Here is a 24,092-nt window from a genome sequence, read left to right on the forward strand (position 1 = left end):
TCCTTATATATAGTCCTTCCACCATAAAACATGCCTCACATTCATCTCTCTCAAACACACACATATATCTCTCTATAATTGTGAAGTATGAAGTACATGGAATCACACTCCATTTTGGCTCTTGGGTTTCTTTTGTTTATGCTTAAATTCTCTCATCCATCATCAACTCATGCTCAAGAAGTTGGTAATGCTCTAAAGTTGATAATGCACCTTTGTAGCCTCTTAACAGTCATTAAGAGGCTACCTCTTAACCATTAAAAGGTAGCCTTTTAATGACTGTTAAGAGCCTATCAAATAGCCACTAAGTTTAATTCCCTTATTGGTTTATTAATATCTAACCTAGTAGTTACATGTATTTTCTATTAAAACTTTCATAATTTTTGTGTGTGATATCTATATATGCATGTGTACATGTAGAGGACGAAAGAGAATTTGATTATGCTAGAGGTGGCAAGATGGGACCGGAGAAATGGGGCGTGATGAAGAAAGAATGGTCGTTGTGCAGCAATGGGACGATGCAGTCTCCCATCGGTATGTCTAGTCGAAGGGTGGAGATGGTGGTCAGCTCTAAGAAGCTGCAAAGAAGTTATAAGTCTTGTAATGCTACCATGCTTAATAGAGGCCATGACATTATGGTAAATATTACTAATTACTATATATTGCATATAATATAACAAATCAATATTTGTGGTTTTGACTTTTAATATCATTAATTTGTTTTTTTTGTTTTGAGTTTAAATGGGTTTTAATGCTCGTGTTTTGTCTCTCTCACAGTTAAAATTAAAACAGCTTTAAAAATGTGTCTCTCCTCCCCCTTCAGATGTTATGTTTTGAGGCGTTTTTAGCTAAAAAATCTCTCCTACATGTCAGCGAGCTAAAACCGCCCCATAAACATTAACAATCGGCATTTGTTACCAAATAATTTCTAATCATTTGAACAATTTAGAGTAGCTGGCTACGCGTGATCCATGGTGCCGCTAGTCATATCAATAACAATAATTAAAGGTCTCAATAATATATTCTCTATATATTATTGTTTTATCAATGATTATATTAATTTTAAAAAGATAATTTGAATTTTGTTTTTTATAATAACAAATGACAGGTAGGTGATTAAACTATGAAAATATCCCAATTAAAACATCTAGATATATTAAAAAGTTCAACAATGTATCTAGGTGGTTTTTGCCTTTGATTTCAATAACTTGTTTAAATTGTTTCTCATGAATCTAACGTTGCAGCTTCAATGGGAAGGAGACGCGGGATCAATTCTCATCGATGACACCGAGTATGCTTTGAAACAAGCACATTGGCACTCGCCCTCCGAGCATACCATCAATGGAAGAAGGTTAACTAATCTTTCTGTAGTTGTATATACTATATAGAAAATATGGGTCCAGAATTATTTGATTTTCCAAAAAAGTAGCTTTAGTCGTTGAGCAAACTCCAAAACTCATGAGTCATGATTCATGAATATTTGAACAGGTATGACATGGAACTACATATGGTCCACCTCAGCGTCGACAACAAAATAGCTGTCATTGCTGTTCTTTACAATATTGGCAGACCTAATCATTTTCTTTCTAAGGTAAACTAATTCAATTCTTTTCATATCTACTCTAATTTAAACATTTATTATACAATCTTGAGTGTTCACATGCAGTCCTAGTCCTGTTTTGATAGTTAATAATTTATTAAACGTATTATTATTATTATTATTCCAAAACGTGTTGTTCCGGACACGCAAACCGACCCACGCCAGACCGTCCTCTAGCCTGTATTGTTAATTAAAGCTAATCATGAGTTATTTCCAACTTAAAATAATTACAAGCCCAACCTGAATTTGGTTTTATGACTTTTACAACTTGTGTGGAATAATGAAAATCCCCTAAGGTGTAATATGCTATTATATAAAATTACAATACAGAAAAATACAAGGAAACATAATTAAATACTACCTTCTAATTATGGTAACAAGATAACAGTCAAACTCTAATACCATCTCCGCTCAAAAAATAAAAATATATTTTGTCATATTTATAAAAAATATCAAGTTTGTTTCAGATTTCCTTACATTCTTATTATTGGATTTGCAGTTGGCTGTAAACATATCATCTATGATAGATCAAAAGGGTATGCATGGACACAGTGGGATAATAAATCCTAGAGAGATTAAAATGAGCAGCAGGAGATATTATCGATACATAGGTTCACTCACTGTCCCTCCTTGCACTGAAAATGTTGTTTGGACAATAAGTAGAAAGGTAACTAACTATCAACATGTTTTGTAATATACGCAGATCGAAAACCATTTATTTTAATAAATTACTAATGATTTTATGTATATAATGCAGATAAGAACAGTTTCAAAAGATCAAGTTAAATTACTTCGAGAGGCTGTACATGATGTAAGTATATGTAGATATTAAATGAATGGCAACCTTTTATTTTCCTTCTGGTAAGATGAATAATTAAATGCTAATCGACGAATAATCATGCATGTTGCAGTATGCCGCAAATAATGCAAGACCAACACAACCAGACAATCAACGAGACATTCTTTTATACGGTCCAGTCTCAAGATCGATATAGTAAATTAATACGAATGTAACACATGATATCTATTTTGTTGTTTATGTTATATATTTTATAAAGTTTTGTTTTCTATTGTACCCTGCTTATATGATCATATAATTTGAGAAATTAATGAAACACCTAATAAGTTTTGTTTAAAACACCCAACTCTTACACTCACTAATCGTACTTCTATATCTACACCTTTTATCCACTATGGTAGTCTAACCCTCACTATCTCATATGGATGAACGCCTTTGAATCATACGCTAGCTTATTCATTCAAACATATTTTATTATATGTTTTATGTTCATTGGGTTAAGACTTTATGCTAGACGTGCACAAAAAAACAGGTTCCGAAACTTAACTGGTGGAACCGAACCGGAACCGGTTCCAGTTCCAACCCGGTTGGAACAATACCCGGTTTGGGTATTTTTGTACCCGAAAATCGTACCCGGTTCTCATATTTAGATGTCAGTACCGGTTCCAACCCGGTTCCTACCCGGTTCTTAATTGGAACCGGTTTGGTTCGTACCCGGAATAACCGGTTCCGACGGGTTTTTTTGAAGGGTCAAACAATAGTCAAACTAGCCGTTGGAACCGGTTCCAACGGTAATATAGCCGTTGGAACCGGTTTTTTAGACACCAATTAGCCGTTGGAACCGGTTCCAACGGTAATATAGCCGTTGGAACCGGTTTTTAAGACAATAGATCCGTTGGAACCGGTTCCAACGGTAATATAGCCGTTGGAACCGGTTTTTGGGCCAAACCTATATATAACTTGTTTCCATTACTTGTTTCACCACCAAACTCAAAAACAAACTACAATACTACTCCTTTAGCAAACCCGTTCCTTTACCCGACCATCCAACTAAATATTATTATGGCACCCATCAAAAAACTAACAACAAGGCTAAGAAGAGTGTTTTTGTTGCCCCCGTTCCTGTTACGGAGGACCCAAGGGTTGTTACGGTAGTCAACCATAACCGCAACCAAGACGTATGGAAGAATTGGGATTTGATTGTGGATGACGAAGGTTATCAAAAGGCTCGTTGCAAACTATGTGGTTCAATATTAAAGCACGATTCCAACTCCACTTTGAGAAAGCACATCGAGAAGCCATATTGCAAGGCGTTGAAAGGGATTGGCGCGACCGATCAAATTGACTTGGGTAAAGATGGTACACTATTTCGTTACAACACGACTCAAGTTCAAGATAGAATGGCAAAGTTCGTTATTCAACGAGGTTTGCCGTTTAACCACTTTGATGACCCGGAGTTGACGTCGTTGATTCGCGAAACTCTACAACCGAGATACACACATGTAAGTCGTACTACCTTAAGACGTCATTGTATCAGGTTGTGGGAGTGTGCTAAAAAAGAGTTAATCGAGTCTTTTCATTCTTTAGAAGCCATGGTTAGTTTAACTACCGATGTTTGGTCGGCACCACACGGGTTGCCCGAATCATACATATGTGTCACCGCTCATTGGGTTGATCCGGTGACATGGCAATTGATGAAACGCACCATCGCTTTTGAAAACTTCCCGTTCCCACATACCGCCGAAAAATTGTTTGAATTACTTGATGAAGTTATAACGACTTACAACTTGAGAAATAAAATTTTTTCGATTTCGTTTGATAACGCTTCAAACAATACTAAGGCGGCTGAAAAATTTATCATTAAATATTCACCACCTTGTTTCGGGGATTTTTTTCATGTCCGATGTGTTGCACATATCATCAACTTGGTTGTCCAAATAGGTCTTGACAATGAACACATTTGTGATGATTTAAAATACTTTAGACTTATGTTACAAGATGTCTTCAAAAGTGGTAAAAGAAGACATCTTGAATATAAGAACTATTGCAAGTCGGTTGAAAGAAAGTATTTGGGGCCGAATTGGGACGTTCCAACCCGTTGGAACTCAACTTGTCATATGTTAAAGTGTGCTTTTGCCCAACGCCAAACTTTACAAGCTTTTCATAACAATCTTGTTGAAGAACGCGAGGCCGATATGTTTCCGGAAAGTGTTTGGGTCCAAGTCGGTTATTTGTTGGAGTATCTTGATGTGTTCAAAAAGTCAACAACAAAATTATCGGGATTCTATTACCCTACTAGTTGTTGGGTTTTGCAAGAATTGTACTATATGTCTTGTGTTTTTAAAAGCTTTGCGGAGAAGAACAAACTCTTCGAAAATATTGTTGCGGTGATGAAAGAAAAGTTCATAAAATATTTTGAAATCATACCGCCGGTCTTTACTTGTGCCGCCGCATTAAACCCCTATTGGAATGTTAATGGGGTTGAAACAACGATTGAGGAAATATTCGACAACTTAGGTATGCACGAGATTGACCCGAAGTTGTCGACGGAAGCGAAGGACAAGTTCAACAAAAACCTTCAAGACCTTTATGACCATTATTTTCAAATGTATGGTCCAAGCACGAGATCGTCTTTTGTGAAAAAAACAACAACTGGTAGGCCGTGCAATGACCCACTTATAAACTTGATGAATGGGATTCGTGAATCGGCATCTAAGAGGCAAAGAGGAAACACACCAAGTAGCGAACTTGGTCGATATAGTGGAGCAAACTATGTTGAGGGCGCAACGGTCGACGAAATTCGCAATATTGATTTGTTGGCTTGGTGGAAAGGTAAACAAAACGAATTTCCCATTCTATCCGCCATGGCTCGTGATTTGCTTGCCGTACAAGCCTCAACGGTTGCTTCCGAATCGGTTTTTTCTCTTAGTGGGAGGGTGTTATCTATGCGAAGAACAAAACTAACTCCCGAGTCTCTAGAGGTTTGCATTTGCCTAAAGGACCATTTGGATGCGGTGGATCGTGTACAACACAAGGCGAACTTTGAAGACGAAATACCAATAGAGCGTCATATTCATGATGAGGAGGCGGAGGACGAGGTTTCTTCCGATAACGAAGACGAGGGTGAAGACGAGAATGAAGACGAAGAAGAGTTGTAATTATTTGTTTTGGTAAAATTATTTGTAACTTGTTCAACTAATATTTAGTTTTGATTTGTTTTATTATAATTACTTTTGTTACTCATGATTAATTGTTTGTTACTTTTTTAATAACGACGAACATTTTATTCATCTAAAAAATAACTATTACAAACATTATTAAAACATAAACGATACTAAACATAACAACTAAAATATAAAAAACAAAGTCCGTCGTTTTAATCCGGGAATACTTATTTTTGGGTTGTAGAGCCGGACGACTCTCCCACTTCCGTTTTTTTAGCTTCCATTCTTCTTTTCTCTCGACAATACTTATTCGTATGTTTTCGTAATGTCGAGTTGGACGCTGCTTTAAGAAACTTCGAGCAATATTTGCAACGTGCCAACTCATGTGAGTCGGTCATGAGACACAAATCGTAATGAACCCAAACATCGGGGCATCTTGTTGTTTCGATCACCATAACGTCATCATTGGTTGCCATTTGTTGTCGGTTTAAGGTTAATTGTGGTTTGGAGTGTGTTTTATAGTTTTGGGAGTGGTTTAACAAGTACACAAACAAACCTTGCTATTTATAGAAAGAAGATAACCTATTTATAGTTAAAAAACCGGTTCCAACGGTCAAAAACGGCTATATAGCCGTTGGAACCGGTTCCTAATGGCTATAATGTTTAAATTTCAAAAAAAACCGGTGGAACCGGTTTTTACGTAAAAACCGGTTCCGGTTCCAACCTACCCGGTTCCAAAAAGTTTGCATTTCTGGGCATCGGTTCGGGTCGGGAACCGAACCGGTTCCTGACTGGAACCGGTTTCATTTTCTACCCGGTGTGAAAAAAACCGGTTCCGAACCGGTTCGGGTTTTCAAGGTGAACCCGATTTGTGCACCTCTACTTTATGCAATGGTTTAAACTTATATTTTGGGCCAACCAAAGCCCAAACCGTATCTAACTAAATAGTTGGGATCGAGTTATGGTATGAAATAGTTATCGATCAGCGAAGCGATCGATTATCATCATACCGACATGACGTTTCACAAAACAAACACAACGATTCCAATTCCCATTTAAGTGTCATTAGGGATAAATATGAACGTATGTATTGTTTGTTTTGAAAAATGCAAATCTAATTCTATTCATATGTGTGAGTATTTTTGTGATTATTTTCATTCATACCGATCATGGCATCATCATCTTTGTTCCAGGAGATAATCCTTGATGACGTTAAAATTGGTGGCTCACTTGGAACCAAAAAGAACTATATGGCTATCAGTGCCCAAAGGGCAACGGGTGCATGAACAATCTGCCGATGATTTAGGTTATGGGCCGATGGACATGCAACAACTTATAACATGAGTTAAAACGACTAAAGTAAATAACAAAAAACCATGGTTAAAAATTGAAGGAAAATTTTGCCGGTATGCTTTTAATTAGATTGGGTTAACTAGGATAACGACCCATTAATAAATGTGTCATGCTCAAGTTGATGATTGAGTTAACTAGGAATCTAGGATAATAACCCATTAATTTGATAGTTTCTTAAACATAATTGTTGTAACCATTTGTCGTGCTATTTAATTGTTATAAACCGGATAGCTTTTAGTTAGTTAAATTTGGAATACTGTTGGATTTATCATTAGTGTTAAATTACTTTGCATTAGCCAAATGTAGTCTTCTTTCATTCTTGAGGATAGAACATGCATGTTAGGTGCATCTAACATATATCAGTGTATATGTATCCTCTATGAGTAGGCTTTTGTTTTTAGGTTCATTTAACACGTGCGGACTGCGGTTATATATATATTATCCTAGATGAATACTTGATATCTATAATGATGATCATCACACAACGATATACATACACACTTCATTGTTTAGGGATCAAACATGTTTATGGCCATTTGATAGTGAGTTTGATAAACAAGTTACATAGGATATGCTCAGATTTCATGGTTTTAAGTGTGTATGAGTTAACTAGTGTCTTTGACACGAATAACTATATTTTTAACCCCTCACCCCGATAGTCCACATTATAAAGACTGAATTGATTATCATTTAATAATTGAGTTACAATATATAGACATCATAACAAAACCCTAATGAAGCTAATGGGCCCGTGAGCTCTTACAGATAAACTATAATATGATAATACTGTCTAATACATATGATATAACAAATATTTCTGATAGTCTGATTATAAGTAATTAAAGAACTTGATAATTCTTTTTATACATTATCCTCTTTAATTTACTTTACCCTTCTATTTTGTTGCAAAGACGTATTTCTCTTCCTAAAAAGAGACCGACTTCAAAAGTTACCAATTGCGGCCCATTGGCTCGAACTCACTTCTATTGGTACGTTCATTCAATCTCTGTCCTCTCACTTCACATTCTAGATATTACCATTTTACCCCTATCTATAAGAATCTTCCAGGTCATTTCATTCATGGTAAAGACGAAGGTGTTTCTTTGCTCTTACAGTACTAGGGGCATATGAAGGAGTATCCAAAGAACCCGATTAATATCATCCAATCAGACGAGAACACCTTATCAAAAAATACCAAAAGTTTGTCAAATTGGTTGGGGTGGTGTTGAATATATACCAAACTACCCGGATGAGTTCCAACCAATCACAACACACTCAATCATTCATGTTTAGTGAACCGATTTCCTTAGAAAAATTGGTAAGGGTGCTTTTGGAGATGAACCAATGGAAACCAAAAAGGTGGCCGTACTACCCCCTTAGGGTGAAGTTCCTTACATAAGACTAAATTAGTACCCAAACAAAATAAACAAACTTAAATGGTTAAGTCGCGGTTCATATTTTTCATCTTTTTTACTTCTTACATAATAATGTGTATGTTATATATATGAAAAAACATTACCCAAAAATTGCTGATATACATTTACAAAAAATTACCATTACTCACGCATGTATGTTTAATTTGTATGACATTGCTTATACATGTGTAGATTCTATCTTCTATAAACAAAATTTGTTCTCACGCACACATATATACTCTATTTTTGGTGAGATGAATAAATACCGCATTTAAACATTTTTTTTTGCATTTTAAAAATTCTTCTTATTGAAAGAAGAACGATTTATTTTAAGTTGTATGTTCTCGCAGTATATAGTAGGGATTTTTACATATATCCCCTCCATAACTTCCTTTATTATATACTAGGTTAGAGCCCGTGTTCTATACATGTGAAAAATATAATAAAAATAAAAAATTATTATATGTAATATTTAAATTTAATTATTTCATATATTAATTATTATTTATGATTTTTTAATAAGTTTTTGATATATTATGTATTATAATTTTAAGTTGAAAACAAAACGTTGGTGTTAGATTTATTTTAAAAATAAAATATTCATACTGATATTATTATATTAAATATTGTATGTATAAAAATGATATTTATGATAAAATGTTGTCGCAGATTTAAAAACTAAATTTACAAAGACTAAGATTTGGTTGTAAAAAGAAATAAATAAAAATATATTATATTTTAAAATGAAAAGAGAAATGATTGATCGATGTCGAAAGGTCAATCAAAAATATTTATAAAATACCTTCACTAGCTAGGGCAAGTAAGGTGTCGAATCCACAGGGAATCAGTGGAAAGTGTAGGTCCATATTCGGGTGGATCTAACAACGTCTTTGGATCAACTTAACTTAGTGCTAGCGGAAATCACACTAAGCAACCAAGAGGTCTCGGATCTAGAGATTATGTTCGGTTGAGAGTAGAAAGAGAGAGAGCCGAAAGAAGGAAAGTAAGTGTGTTATGAGTTTTTGGCAAAAAGTTATTTCTCTCATGGCATGCTCCTTATTTATAGGGAGGCATGCATGAGAAGCATGATTTCTATTCACTAAGGCCCAATGGGCTTCTTTACAATGGACCATGGCCCAATACATACAAAATGACCAATCGTCCCCAAATACATAACCGAACCAATACAAAAGACTAAAACATACAAAAGGGACCTAACAATCTCCCTCTAGTCTTTAGTATTGGAACCCGTCGGTGTTGTAATCAAGCTAGCTGTCTTAGGGTAGTGGAAGTTCAACAACTCTTCTAACAAATTTGTTGAAGGCTTCCACTATTCGGTCTGTGTTCTGACGACCGATGTCCTCGACGGTTCCCAGGGGTGAATGGTAGAGCTTCTTGATATCTTCTATATGCAGCCCCATTAGCTCATGCTTGTCAAATACGCGAATCTCAGGCAGATCTTTGCAGCGTATGACGGCCTCCCCAGTTGTGTTGTCAAATTCCCAGCCTGTGAAGTCTCGGAGGATGTTGGGAATAAAGGGCTCTCCATGGTAGATGATATGACAATTCTTTGGTGCCCTGTATCTCCACATGGTTCGTGGCTCTCCGGTGGCTGGGTCTATTTCTCTTGGGTTCTTGTACTTCCGACCCTTATTTGGCTCAAACTCCTTGTAATCGACCTTCGACTGTCGATGAAGGTAATCTGGGATCCAACTGTCCAGAGTGCTCCCAACCGCACCATGACCTAGAGCTTTTCGAAGATAATTGAGGTCAAGCTCTGGTAGTGATTTCAGCTCATGATGGTTGAGATAAATCAGATCACCACTATATCGCTTAATCGCCCAACACGCGTTCTCCTTATTATACTTTGCATATACAATCAGCGAATCATCGTGGTAAGGATAAATGAGATCGCGGGCGCATGCACGACTTGACACTATATGATTCTTTCTCTTTCTCTTTAGTGGTTCCTGTGTCAAGTCATCAGTTGGAGTGGAGATGGGATCAGCAGTAGGAGTCTCTATAGTCTGAACTTGAGCAAGAGGAGTGTCGGGATTTGGTGAGTAATTGATGTAATCGTCTTCAACTCTCGCCTATGTATTCTGATCAATAAGTTGCTCCAAGTTCTTTCATGCTTCGATAAGGTCATCCATAGCACCTGCAAAGTCATCAGGAAATAAATCTTTATACATGTCAGTAATCTGTGTGTCGTGTTCCGTGACTTTGCCTGCCGAGTCGTGAGCAGCAGGGTCTTGAACGTCTTGTTGAGATGGTGGAGGTGATTGAGTGTTATCTCCACCTCCACCTCCTGCTGCCCCGGCCCTCCGTCTCCACCGGCTCCACCTTCATCATCATTATCGTCATCTTCATCAAAGCTATCATGAACTTCATCATCGTCATCATCTTCTTCCTCACCATCATCTTCTTCATCACCATCATCATCACCATCATTTCCACCACCAACACCGCTAGACTGGCCGCCCTGTTGTACTAACCGACCAACAGTCGCCTCTCCTTCAGATACTACAACCTGAACTCCTCGCTTGGTTACAAAAAGACCAGCGGTAGGCTATGAACCACCAACTTGAGAAGTCTCACCAGACCTTCTCCAAGTCCCAAACACTGCGTCAAGCCTATCCTCCAGACCATGAAATTCATCTTCTTGAATGCCCATGAGGTCTGAGGCCGCCTGGTACTTGCTCACCATGTCTTCATTCGTCTTGAGCTATAGCTCATTTATACGATCTTGTTCCTTGATCTTTTCTTGTATGGCCTCCATTTCTCCTCTGAGCGTATCGAGAAAGGCGGAGGAAGCAAGCTGATTTTCCAAATTTGCAACTCTTGAGTTTGTGGCTTCTTTTTCAACATCCCACCTTCTCGTTGCATATTCGATCTTCTTGTTTACACTAGATCTGAGAGCACTAGCACTTGGTAAGTCTCTTTCAAGTGTAGTCAGCCTATCTCCAAGTCTTGTGTGATTTGCTCTCAGATAGCGTTTTCAGAGGCCTCACGGTTCATTAATGCCTGTAGATTCTGGATTCCAGTGTGGAAGGTGTTTGTCAACAATCTTTGATTTTCAGTAAGAGCATCACTTGCCTCCTTCTACTCTTCCAACACCCTTATCCTTTCCCTCAGAGCCGACTTTTCTTCCTTATCCTCCAACACCTTTTGTTTCATCTCCTTAATGAACTTGAGGAGCACAATTTCTCTTTCCGCCCTCTTAGCGTTGGATTCCTCCAGTGTGACGATCCTATCGAGGATAGGATCAGCGTATACTGGAGGTGTTGAAGACATCCCTCGGGAAATGGGTTTGGGTGAGATAATGGTGGATGGTGGGGTGGTGGTCGTTATGGGTGGTGAGGTTGTTGGCAAAGGTAGGGTGATGGCGTGGGTAAGGATTGGTGAAGTTATAGTGGTGGGTGGTGTTGGTTGTGTTATAGATGGTGTGAAGGTTTGGGTTGGGGAAGTAATGACGGTTTTACTCCATAAGCTTGTTGTTTGTATTGGTGAGCTGAAAACTAGTGAGGTGAATATGGATGAGGTTGGTTGGGTAGGTGGTGTTGATACTTGAGAAGGTTCGGGTTGGGTTTGTTGTTGTGGTGGTGAGTGTGGTAAGGATGGTATTTGGGGTAGGAAGGTTGAAATGGGTTGGTCTGTTGGTGAAGGTGCAGGTGAGGATTCTGGTGAGTCATGGAGTTGGGTCTTGGTTTTCTTGGCTTTGGTTTTCTTTCTGGTTTTTGGTGTCTTGTAGGCAGGGATTTGTATCTTGGTTACGTCTAGTGTCTTGAGGGCTTGGGCCAGGGCTTCTTTGGTGATTTTTGGTTGGTCGGATGGTTTGTCTTGTGAGGGAGTTTCGATAAGAAACTTGGTTGACTTCTGGGAGTCCCCAAGTTTCCTCAAGCGCTTCAGGGGCGTCTGGTCTTCTTCTTCCTCCTCAAGCTCTATAACTTTGCCCTTTTCAGCCTTTTTCCTCTTTAGATCGTGTTTGGCTTTTGTTCGATCCTCGGCCGGTTCATCACTTGAATCTTGTTCTGCCCCGACCTCTGGCTCATCCTCCTCTTCACTATCATTAGATGCCTCATCCCCAGCAGGCCCTGTTTCTTCAAACAATCCAAATTTAGGACCCGGCCTTGGTCCTTGATACTGATGCTCCCTTCCTTTGGTATTGAGCAACACACCAAAGATTGACAGCTTGATCTCATTTACATGATATGGCTCAGGATGAGATTTCTTGTCTTTTGCCTTCTTTGATCCCGGCCTTGTAACATCAGGGATTAAATCATCCAGAAGCATCTGTATGAATCTTGGATACAAAAGCCATGTGGCTCCACTTCTAATATTCCCCAACATGCACAGGAACATTCTTCGAGAATAGTTGAACTTTTCTTGAGCAGTCAAAGCATACATGATCCGGACCCAGTCTACACTCATGCTATTAAGCCCTCCACGTATATCAGCAAAGCAATGAATCACTATGTGGAAGTGAAATCTCCAGTATGGTGGGAGATGCTTCTTCTTAAGGCTTTTCTACTCGGTATCGTATCCCATCTGAGCCACAAATTCAATCAGCTTCTTTCTATCACCCTTCTCAAACTTGTAATCAGGCTGGTCATCGATCTTTAACACCTTCTAATGTCATCTTCAGTAATAGTCAATTCTTTTCTTGCAACTGTTGTTGTAAATGATAGAGAATCATCGGCAACCTTGGCAAACGCCCAGAAGTCCAAGACCCACTTGCAGTAAATGGCTGGGTCAGTAGATATAGCGTGTGCAAGGGGTGATTGCTTAAGCCCCTTGACCATAGAGGTGAAAACTTTATCCTTCTTGGCCTTTGGCAACTCGAGTGCACAAAACAAATTGTGACCCTGAAATCATATTATAATCATTAAACATTAAAATAAACAGAGCAAGTATGTTATTCATATATATAAAAGCCTTAGGTATATACATGTTACATATTTTAATTAATTAGTAGTAATTAATTAATTATGTATATTATATATGTTACCTAGTCCAATATACACAATTTTTAAATTCAAAACAGTCCAAGTGTCCAAACAGTTCAAACTTTCAAAACAGATCAGTAACTGACATTGTTAAATTTTTCAAAATTCACCAAGTGTGAGTTTTTCGCATGAAAAATTTCGCATGGAGAATAGTTTCGCTTCGCATGGGGATGCAAAGCGAAACAGAAATTATGACATTCGTCAATTTCGGGTTTTGTTTGTATTCGTTTTTGTATTTGTTTATTATGTAAACCGACCCGATTTGTAAACCGAAGCTTATGTTATAATCAAAATGATGGATTTATGTTACAATATTGTTTCACACTTGTTGGGTCTTGAAAACATCCTACCTTTATTTTTATTTATTTTATTATTATTATTATTATTATTATTATTATTATTATTATTATTATTATTATTATTATTATTTTGTTTTGTGTTTTTGTCTTGATCCATTTTGCATGAAAAATCTTGTGTCTCACACCCATATTTGACCACCAACATTACCCTATATATACACCACATTTCCTCTTCATTTTCCCTTGCTACAACTCCAAAAAAAAAAACTCTCTCAAACATCAAAGATTCAAGGTTATCTTCTTAAGTGTTCTTGAAGGTTTTTAGTCTTTCATCTTAATTAGTTTATGTAGCCTTATTAATACTTGTTTAAGGTTGTGCAACATATATATAATATACACCCCTTGTTTACCTTTGGTAGTTACTTCTCCGATTCCGTTCGGTGAGGTTTCGGACCTCATAAGGCAAGGCTTCATGGAGTACTTCATGTCCTTGATATATATACATCTATATAACTTGTTCATACATATTAATCTTGCTTATTTTAGTTTGTTGGTCATGTTTACAAGTTCCATGGTTATGGGTTTTTAAGAGTCTATGCTTCGGTTTAACCGTAAATAGCTCTAAACCGTAAACCGAACTTTGTTACTAGTTTTGTTAAATAATTGTTTAAACATGCTTATTGTTAGATCTAAGTTTCTAAAATCATTTTTACAAATTCTATGGTTATGGGTTTGTAGAATCATACATCGGTCTTAACCCGAAACACGATTCGAACCGAAAACCGAACTTTTGTTTAAAGACTTTATTGTTAACTTTTGGTTGTAAAACTTAAAGTATTTTCTTTTATTTGTACATTATTATACAAGTTCTTTAGTGGTTGGACATGTGGAAACCAAACCAATTCTTACTCGCTTAAGACACACAAGTGTGTTTTTTTTAGCCATCAAGACTTGTATATTTTTTTAAAAATAGTTACAAATTGATTTTTAAATATTTTCTTAAGTACTTGGAAATGTTGGATCCAACTTGATCTCATAACAAAGTTTGGACCGACAAAACCGAACACTCGCTTAACGTGCGTTGTTAGTTCTAAAACAATGGAACTACATACTTGGTTAAGTCTTATTAAATTTTATTGAGTTATCTCATAACATTCAATATTTTGGAAAGTTGACTTTGGGTTTGACCAATTATCAAGACCCGAACCGACAACCCGAACACTCGATAAAAGAAAAAACCGTTTTAGTATCTTTATTCCAAAGGGATTTGCATTCTTGCATTTTACCCACCTTATTACTTAACATAGGTTGAGTAAATATTAAGGTTAGATACTTTAACCCGGTTTCAAGCAAACTTACATTTTTAAAGGTTTATTATTATAAATTCTTAAATAGTTACATTTTAAACCTTGAACTTTAATTATTTACATTTCTTAACATTTATTTTGTTTAAAGACCTTTAAGACAACCTTTCTAAATTCAAGACTTCTTTTCTTTTTAGGCATTGTGCGTTAAACTCGTCGTTCTGACAAATCTCCAAATTATCATCTTTCAAGTTTACTACTTGAAGGCGAGTACTTCATACCCCATTTTCCATCTTTTATTTTGGGGGTGACATTTCATACTTATTCAACAAAATGCTTTATATTTGAATCTTAAACCACAAACGTAGTTTTATACTTTACCTAAATAATTGCTCAATTTGGTGTTCTATGCTTATATGCCTATGTGTTTATCGCTTTTGGTTGGTGGAACTATAAAATCCTAGACTATTTGGCATCCCCTTATAGCAAGGTGTCGTTAACGTAATGCAATTAACGATAACTATAAAATCTTAGACTATTTGGCATCCCCTTATAGCTAGGTGTCGCTAATGTGTTTAGCGATATCTATTTATCCAAATTACCACTTTTATTTATTGTTTCGTATGCAAGTTTTGTGGCTATCTTTGTTATATACTAATATAATTAAACTTATGAATTGCTCACCAACCTTTGTGTTGACAAACTTTATTTTATGAAATGTTGCAGGTTTAGCATCATGGTTGATTTATGATTGTAAAGAAAACGACATCAAAGACCTTAGTATATTAGTAAAAATGAACAATATCAAATTTGTCATATTTTGTAATATCTTGTTTATGGTTATTTTATGGATAATTGTTATGTGACATTTTCGATGTTGTGAAATGAAATGAGTTTATTAAATACTGTCACTTTAATTAGTGTCATGTGCTTATGGACAATCGTTACACCTCGGCATATTCCGCCGCCTTTGGTCGGGGTGTGACAGAAATCATTTCGCTTCGCAAGTTTATGCGAAGCGAAAAACCTGAAAAAATCCCACTTGTCAATTTTTGTTTCCTTTTCCATCTAATGAAGTCGCCTAGCCCTGAATTGGGTTTCTGGAAAGTTTGAACCAAAAACCCTTTGGTTTTCCTGGTCAATTGAACCTTTGAACTCAACAATTACCCCTAAATCTACAAACTTTACAAATTAAACTATAACTAATTAACAATGATGATAGACAAAATCTAAATAACAGTTCATAATCCAAATATCAACACCATATATGAAGATCTGTTCTAGATCAAGTCGACGGGCCATATGAACCACCGCCTTAATCTTGGTGAACCCAGAAACATAAAGATGAAAGAATTGATGGTGTTCTGATGTTATACCGAGGGTGGATAATCTGGATTCAACGGTATAGTGAAGAATAATGAGGAGGATTGATGAAGAATTTGAAGAGATTTTAGGGTTTGAATGTTTGAAGATGAGAGAGAAGAGAGAGTAAAAGATAAAAGTGTTTGGTGAATAGCGAAAGATATTTTAGGTTTCCCTTATATATAGGGTCAGCCTATCTCGCGATAAGGTCAAAACATAGCGAGTATTCACCGAAAATACACTATCAGTCCTTGGTCTTTAAAATAATTTGCATTTTCAAACCCGAAAAACATTTACCCACCGAATCCACACACTTGATTATTTATAAGGTTTTTCTTTTGTCGGTCCGTTACTTGTTAAACTTTGTATGATCGATCTCTTTTGTCAAAACAAAACACAATAAAATAAGACATTAGAATAAAGGCAAAAATACAATTAAAATTAAAATTAAAAGTAAAATAAAATAAATAAATAAAATAAAATTAAAAAAACTTAAAATATTAAACTATGCAGATACTTAATATTTTAGAAAACAAAACAAAATAAATTTAAAATAAAGAACATTTAGAACATTTTAAAGTTAAAAACAATAATATTGAATTAATTTATAATATTGAGTTAATTTACATAGTTCTTTTCTGTAGTTAATATACAAAGAACGATCACGATATGGAATCATATTGATTTGCAAAGCCCTAGATCGCGTTTCCATTTTGAAATTATTGTGACACAAGTTCATCATTGACTGTAGATATTGTCCTCTTTTTAACTTGACAAGTGTTTTGATGCCAAAAATGATACGTTTAAAGTGCAATTTGGCACGGTGCTTATGTTGTCCTCACTTAATCAGACATGTTACTGATTCCATCATATCTCGGGCCTACTTTGTGTTAACATATCACCTCAGCTTGACTTAAACCTTTCTTAGTTGATCACAGTATTCTTATTGACAAACTTGACTTATTGTACACTGTACACATGACACTTTGTGCTTTGCACACTTGACTCGATCTAGAAAGATTAAAATAAAGCAGAAGTTCAGGCCATAACAATCAGATCGGATAATACCATATTATCGCGCAGAGAAAGTCCAAGGCTTGAACAAAAGAAAGAAAATAAAACAAAGCAGAAAACCCAGGGCCTTAACATGTATGACTACAAACGTAGAAAGTCCAAGGCTTGAGTCGAAAATAAATGAAGAAATAAAGCAGAAGTTAAAATTCTTAGGACTGACTCCGTTTTTCACTCCTTTTCTTTTGTTTTTCTGACTCTTTTGTTTTCTTTTTCTTGCTTTTCTTGACTTTTTACTTGACTCTTTTCTTGACTCAATAAAAATTAAAATGACATTGACTTTCTTAAGACTACTGTGATTAGGTAAAGAGAGGCTTGGGTATGACATGTATAGTTACATTTTTGCCTTCATGAATATGACTTTACGGAATCATGCAACCGCTTCATAATCGTATATCCACTAGTACCGGCAGGAATTTAGGTTTATATCATCCGACACTTACTTGTTTGTTAAGCCTACCTACATATCTATGAATGACCTTGTAGCCTTTTGTTCTATTCTTTTAACGCGCTAGAATCATTACAAACCAATGTACTATCACTTTCCACATGGTCGAATCAATTCTTAATTGAAAATTTTAAATTAACCGACTCCCTCTATGAAGGAGCTCCCTCTAAGCGGGACACCACTGTTTGAATTTTCTTAAGTTTTTCTTAAATAGGAGTAAGGAAGAAATTAATATTATATATAAAAATTAAAATCTTTTTGTTAAGTCAAGAGACTTGATTTTTGTTTTTCTAAAAGTAAATTTAAAATCTTTTTGTTGAATTAAAGTTAACTCATTTTCTCCCTCTAAAAGTGTGACATATTTGAAAAATATTTACAATTTTAAAAACCTAAAAGGTAAGATTTACTAAAAATAAATCATTCCCAATGACTCAACGGGAAACAAAAATCGGGCACGACTAAAAGCTTTAGTAAAGAGATCTGCAAAGTTATAGTCAGTATGGACCCTTTTTATGTCGACAAGCTTACGATCATAACAATCACGAATAAAGTGTTTTCGGATGTCAATGTGCTTTGTCTTTGAGTGCTGGACCGGGTTTTTAACAATTGTAATGGCCGCCTCATTATCACATTTGATCGTTGATTCGTAGAAATTCAAACCGTAATCCAGTAGCTGATGCTGGATCCATATCACTTGAGAGCAGCAGCTGGATGCAGCAATGTACTCTGCTTCTGCTGTGGAGGTGGACACGGTGACTTGTTTCTTGCACTGCCATGAGATCAGCCGATCTCCCAGAAATTGACATCCACAAGATGTAGACTTTCTATCCAAGTTGCATCCCCCATAATCACTGTCGGCGAAAGCATGAAGTTCCAAGGGAGATTCCTTTGGATACCAAAGACCCAAACGTGGTCTACCCTTCAAGTATCTGAAAATACGCTTGACAGCCGTCATGTGGGATTCTCTCGCGTCAGACTAATATCTGGCACACTGACAAACAGGGAACATGATGTCCGGTCTGCTTGCAGTGAGATACATCAGGGAACCAATCATTGACCTGTAAAGGTGTTGATCGACTGGTTTTCCTGATGGATCAGGAGCTAGAACAGGTCGCGTTGCGATTGGTGTCATGAATGATGATGAGTTCTTGAAACCAAATTTCTGAACAATGTCTTGAACGTACTTTTCTTGGTGAATCAAAGTCCCGTCCTTCTTTTGCTCAACTTGTAAGCCCAGGAAGAAAGTCATCTCCCCTAAAGAACTTATCTCAAATCGCTGTTGCATAACCTCAGAGAACTCCTTGCACAGATCCTCATTCGTGGACCCAAGGATAATGTCATCGACATAAACTTGTACCAGAATCAAATCACTGTTGACTTTCTTGACAAAGAGAGTTTGATCTATGATTCCTCTCTTGTAACTATTTTTCACTAAATGATCAGCCAATGTGGCATACCATGCACGAGGTGCTTGGTGAAGACTATATAGTGCTTTGTCAAGGCGGTAAACATGATCAGGATGAGTTGGATTCTCAAAACCTGGAGGTTGACTGACATAGATTTCTTCTTTTACTTTCTCGTACAAGAAAGCAGTCTTCACGTCCATTTGATACACTTTGAAGTTCATGTACGGCGTATGCTAGAAAGATGCGAATTGCTTCCAGTCTGGCCACCGGTGCATAAACTTCATCGTAATCAAGACCTTCACGTTGCCAAAAGCCTTGTACAACGAGCCAGGCTTTATTTCTGATGATCACCCCCTTGTTATCCCTTTTATTTCGGAACACCCATTTCGTTCCGATCGGCCTTTTATTTTCTGGTTTCTTTACTAGCCTCCAAACATTCAGCTTCTTAAACTGTAACAGCTCTTCTTGCATGGCCTCTACCCTGGAGTTGTCTTTCAGTGCGACTTTGTAGTCCTTGGGTTCCACCTGTGAAATAAAACAAGCAAAAAGACATCTGTTAATGTTACCGGAAGTACTGCGTGTTTGGATGCCAGCGGACGGATCTCCGATGATGTTCTCAGTCGGATGTCGACGATGAATTGGCAGCTGTGGAATTTGGTCGACATGCTCGACTAGTGAGGCCTCAAGTTGGATGGTCAGGCTCTCTATGGGATGGAAGATAGTGGTCGTAGGAACAGAAACACTCAGTTGAGGATTAGTTCCATCTTCTTGTGGTTCAACCAAATGTTCTGCAGCAATGGGACCTTCCCATAGGTTGTCATAGAATGGAACAACAACAGCTGGAACTGAAATTGTGTTGGTGTTATCAGAAGTTTCATTCGGACTTGGTTCAACCTGCATACTTGATGCATCAACCTCCAATGCAGGACCTTGATTGTCTTCTTCTAAGGGAGGTGTGGGGACCGATTCCACCACACTTTGTTATACAGGAGGCAGTTCTGCTTGATTGACTTGATCATTTTGGTTGTTGTCGGCTGACACATATGAATCAGAGTCTGAATCAGTCATGTCTTCAACATCTTGCATTTTAGTGGTGTCAACAGAGCGCTACTCAAAACAACCGGGGCTTGTTAATTAGCCACTGGTTGTACATTAAGTATAGGTGCAGCAGCAGCTATGTCCACATGTCCAAGATCTTTCACAAAAGCATGCATCAGGATAGACTGATCATCATCAGGTTGAACAAGTGGAGAAACAACAGGGGAAACCTTTGGTACAACTGGTGTCATGTACATTCCACAAAATTGCTTGAACAATCTTTCATAATCAAACATCCAGTCCGGACCATTGTGTGCATCAGTAGGGTTTAACTCCTGCCAATCATTGTTGAAGGACTCCAAGATCACTCTTGATTTCTTGTTGTATACACGATAAGCACTTTTATCAGCAGAATAACCAACAAAGTAGCACTCATCTGCCTTTTCAGCAAACTTGGATGTTGTTCCAACATTTGTTTGGAGTATGGTACAGGGACATCCAAACGTTCTGAAGAAATTTACCCTTGGCTTCGTTCCATAGAAGACTTCATACGGAGTCTTGTTCAGTCTTTTGTTCCGAAGCACACGATTCTGGGTAAAGCAAGCAGCGTTGATAGCTTCACCCCAGAATATCAATGGTAGTTTGGAATATGAGGGCATTGTTCTAGCGGCTTCCACCAAAGTACGGTTTCTTCTCTCAGCCACCCCATTTTGTTCAGGAGTGTAAGGTGTGCTGAGTTGATGAACAATTCCCTTGTTTTGGCAGAATTCATTCACCACCATGTTGCAGAATTTTGTGCCGTTGTCACTTCTGATACATTTCACCTTCTTATTAGTTTGATTCTCAACCAACACGATAAACCTGAGCAGAAAATGTGACGTCTCGTCCTTGTGCCCTAACAGAAATGTCCAACTGAAACGCGAAAAGTCATCAGTAATAACTAGACAATAGGCTTTTCGACCTATTGCCATTGGTTGAATTGGACCGAAAAGATCCATGTGCAACAACTGAAGAGTGGAATTGATGGAATTTACAAGCTTGGGCCTATGAGGGAGTTTGTGCTGTTTGCATTTAGAGCAAGATAAACATTTTTCAGCACAGTGAAAAGATTTTACTGGCAAACCCCTCACATGGTCATCTTTAACTAACTTGTTCAAGTTCTTAAAGTTGACGTGACCCAACTGTCGATGCCATAAGGATGAATCGTTTTCCGAGGCCTTGGACATTAAACAAGAAGCAGACCGCATGGAGTAATTGATTCTCATGTCCAGAATGTAGGCATCGTTGTGCCTCGGAGTACACATCATAATCCACTCCTCAGGGACTTTAAAACCTGGTTTCAGAATGAGACACTCATTTTCAGTAAATAGGGTTGAAAATTTCTTATCACAGATTTGAGAGACGCTGAGCAGGTTGTGGTTGAGTTGTTCCATCAGATTGACTTCATCGAATATCAAAGTGCCATTTGAGACCTTCCCTTGTTTCATTATCTCTCCTCCAATATCACCGGCCAAAGAAACGTGACCACCATTGAATGGTTTGATATCGAACAACAGCGACTCGTCTCCTGTCATGTGCCGGGTGCAGCCACTGTCTAAGTACCAAATACTGTTGACAGGCCGTCCAGGCTGACCCTACATACACGAAGAACCAGTTAGTGGAGGATTTCCCGAGACACACTTGTCTCGGGAAATTTAAACACAAAATCACCAAGTTTAATTTTACGATTTCTGAAAATATAATCCTTTGGTGAATCAGAATCTGAAGAACAATCCCTCGAGGAACTTGAATTATGGTTTCCTCGGTTTTTAAAAAGTTTTCTGGATTGCCTTCGTTTTGGTTTAGGCTTAACCACGTAATCTTCTTGATTAGCCTTTGAGAAAACCTTTGAAAGGTTCTTGGGCTTTTCAGCCTCAGACCCCTTTGCTAACCTCTTTCTTTCTCTTTGAGGTAGCCAAAATGGTTTCTTGGGTTTTCCGGTTCTTTTGGATCTTAAATTTGTCTCACTGGCTGAAGTGTAAGTTTGGTTAGGCATTTTCTTGGTTTGAACCTCATACCTAGGAAATGTCTGACCAAACTTACTGTTGAAGTCTCTTTGTTGTTTGTGCTAGTAATTGCAATGTCTTGCAAGATGAGACGGATTTCCACAAATGTAGCAACATTTTCTTTTGTTGTATTTATAGACATCTTACTCACTGAGATATGTGGGATGAGGTGATGTTGTTTGGTTAGCATGTTGGTGACCTCTATCTGACTAATAATTGTAAGCATTTGAATGATGAGTTGCAAAATAATTTGATTGCCTAGGTTTCTGTCGAGAGTAATAAAAGGCACTGTCAAATTGATCATAATATTGAGAACTATTGTTATAACTTGAAGTGCTTGGTTTTTCATTTTCAAAGAAAATTTTCTCTTTTATTAAGTTCTCAATTTTATTATCAGTTGATGAGCAGCTTTGACTAGTCTGTTCATTAACCTTGACTTCGACGGTTTCATTAAATACAGTTTCACATTCTGAATCAGAAGAGGAACATTCACTTTCATTGCAAACATTTATACAACTGTCATCACTTGATGATTCACAAAATACATCCTTTGATCTAGACATTAAACTTCCTATCATTGATTCACACACTTTGTTACAAACAAGATTGTTAATTGATTTTGTTAGACCCACACAGGATTCAAAACGTGGTTCTAACTCTCCCTTTGGTTTACAACCCTGATTAACCTTCCCATCACTTACATCACCTGCTACACAAGACATGTTGACGTTAGAATTTTCAGATGATGAAATTTGAGCTGTTAATGGAGAGGCAGCTGAAACAAATTTCACTGGTTTTGGTAGTTTACCAATACCATAGGCCATTTCTTCATCAGGAGAAGTATTATAGCTAAAACGGGGTAGGCAAGTGTAATTATCATTCATTGGTGGAGGCACCGCTGAATAATCACAACCTAGTCCCGTTTTAACTTTAGTACTTCTCTGAGCTTTGATAAGATCATCGAATTGTTCAGATGATGCTTCAAATCTTTCAACTTGTTTTTCCTTTTCTCGTTTATCAGAAATATCAAGTTTCAACTTTTCAATTTCATCTTTTAATTTATTTACAATGTCCTTGTAATAGATGACATTGTGCTCTCCTTGAAAGATTTTAAGTTTAAGATTTGCAACATCATCGTGATTTGTTTTAATCTTTTCAACATATATCTTGTCAGCTTTTACATATTCAGCATTTAGTTGACGAAGTTTTGCATTTTCTTTCAAAACTTCGTCTTGAAGATATCTATAATATATAACTTTATTTACGCAAGCCTGAGAGCAAAGATTTCTTTTTACCTCATCAGATGGTGACGTATCAGAACTTGCAGTAGCAGATGAAGAAGCTTCATTATTTTTGAGAGCCATACCAGCCATGTTGAGAGGATTCTGCAGCTCTTGAAATTGATCATCCCAATCCACACCAACTTGGACCTCCGATTGGGAGACAAGGGCCTTTGAGTTTGAACTTGAGTGGCCCTTGTGTGGATGACCTCCAATTCTTTGTGATGAGCTGCTTGGTTTCTGCACGTCATGCCTTTTTCCTGCAGCCTTGCTGTTCTCTTCCTCTGTTACATCAGTCACACGAATATCATTTGCAGGTTTTGATGGATTCGTGCATTCTCGGGAGAAATGACCCATCTCACCACAATTGTAACATTGCAGCTTTGACTTGTCAAAGCCAATTCTTTTTCTATCAGAATCATTGAAGCTATCTTTCCCGTACGTCTTCATGAAGTTTGTGGCTCTTTGCACCGCCATTGCCATTTGGTACTTGATATCCATCTTT

The 24,092-nt window shown here is 37.2% G+C and overlaps 1 protein-coding gene across 1 annotated transcript; it reads left to right on the forward strand.

Moving 5' to 3' along the window:
- The first annotated feature begins 87 nt into the window (after window positions 1-87).
- On the forward strand, window positions 88-2,592 carry LOC143579117 (carbonic anhydrase Nec1-like). The gene is made up of 7 exons (XM_077062511.1): window positions 88-184; window positions 418-635; window positions 1,242-1,348; window positions 1,486-1,588; window positions 2,097-2,264; window positions 2,355-2,408; window positions 2,509-2,592. Exons 1-7 carry the CDS (start codon window positions 88-90, stop codon window positions 2,590-2,592), a joined length of 831 nt encoding a protein of 276 aa, XP_076918626.1.
- Window positions 2,593-24,092: the final 21,500 nt, after the last annotated feature.

The sequence above is a fragment of the Bidens hawaiensis genome, unplaced genomic scaffold, assembly GCF_021521415.1.
Source record: "Bidens hawaiensis isolate Kalapana, Puna unplaced genomic scaffold, B.hawaiensis_p1.1 tig00001461_1, whole genome shotgun sequence".
Classification (NCBI taxonomy): Eukaryota; Viridiplantae; Streptophyta; class Magnoliopsida; order Asterales; family Asteraceae; genus Bidens; species Bidens hawaiensis.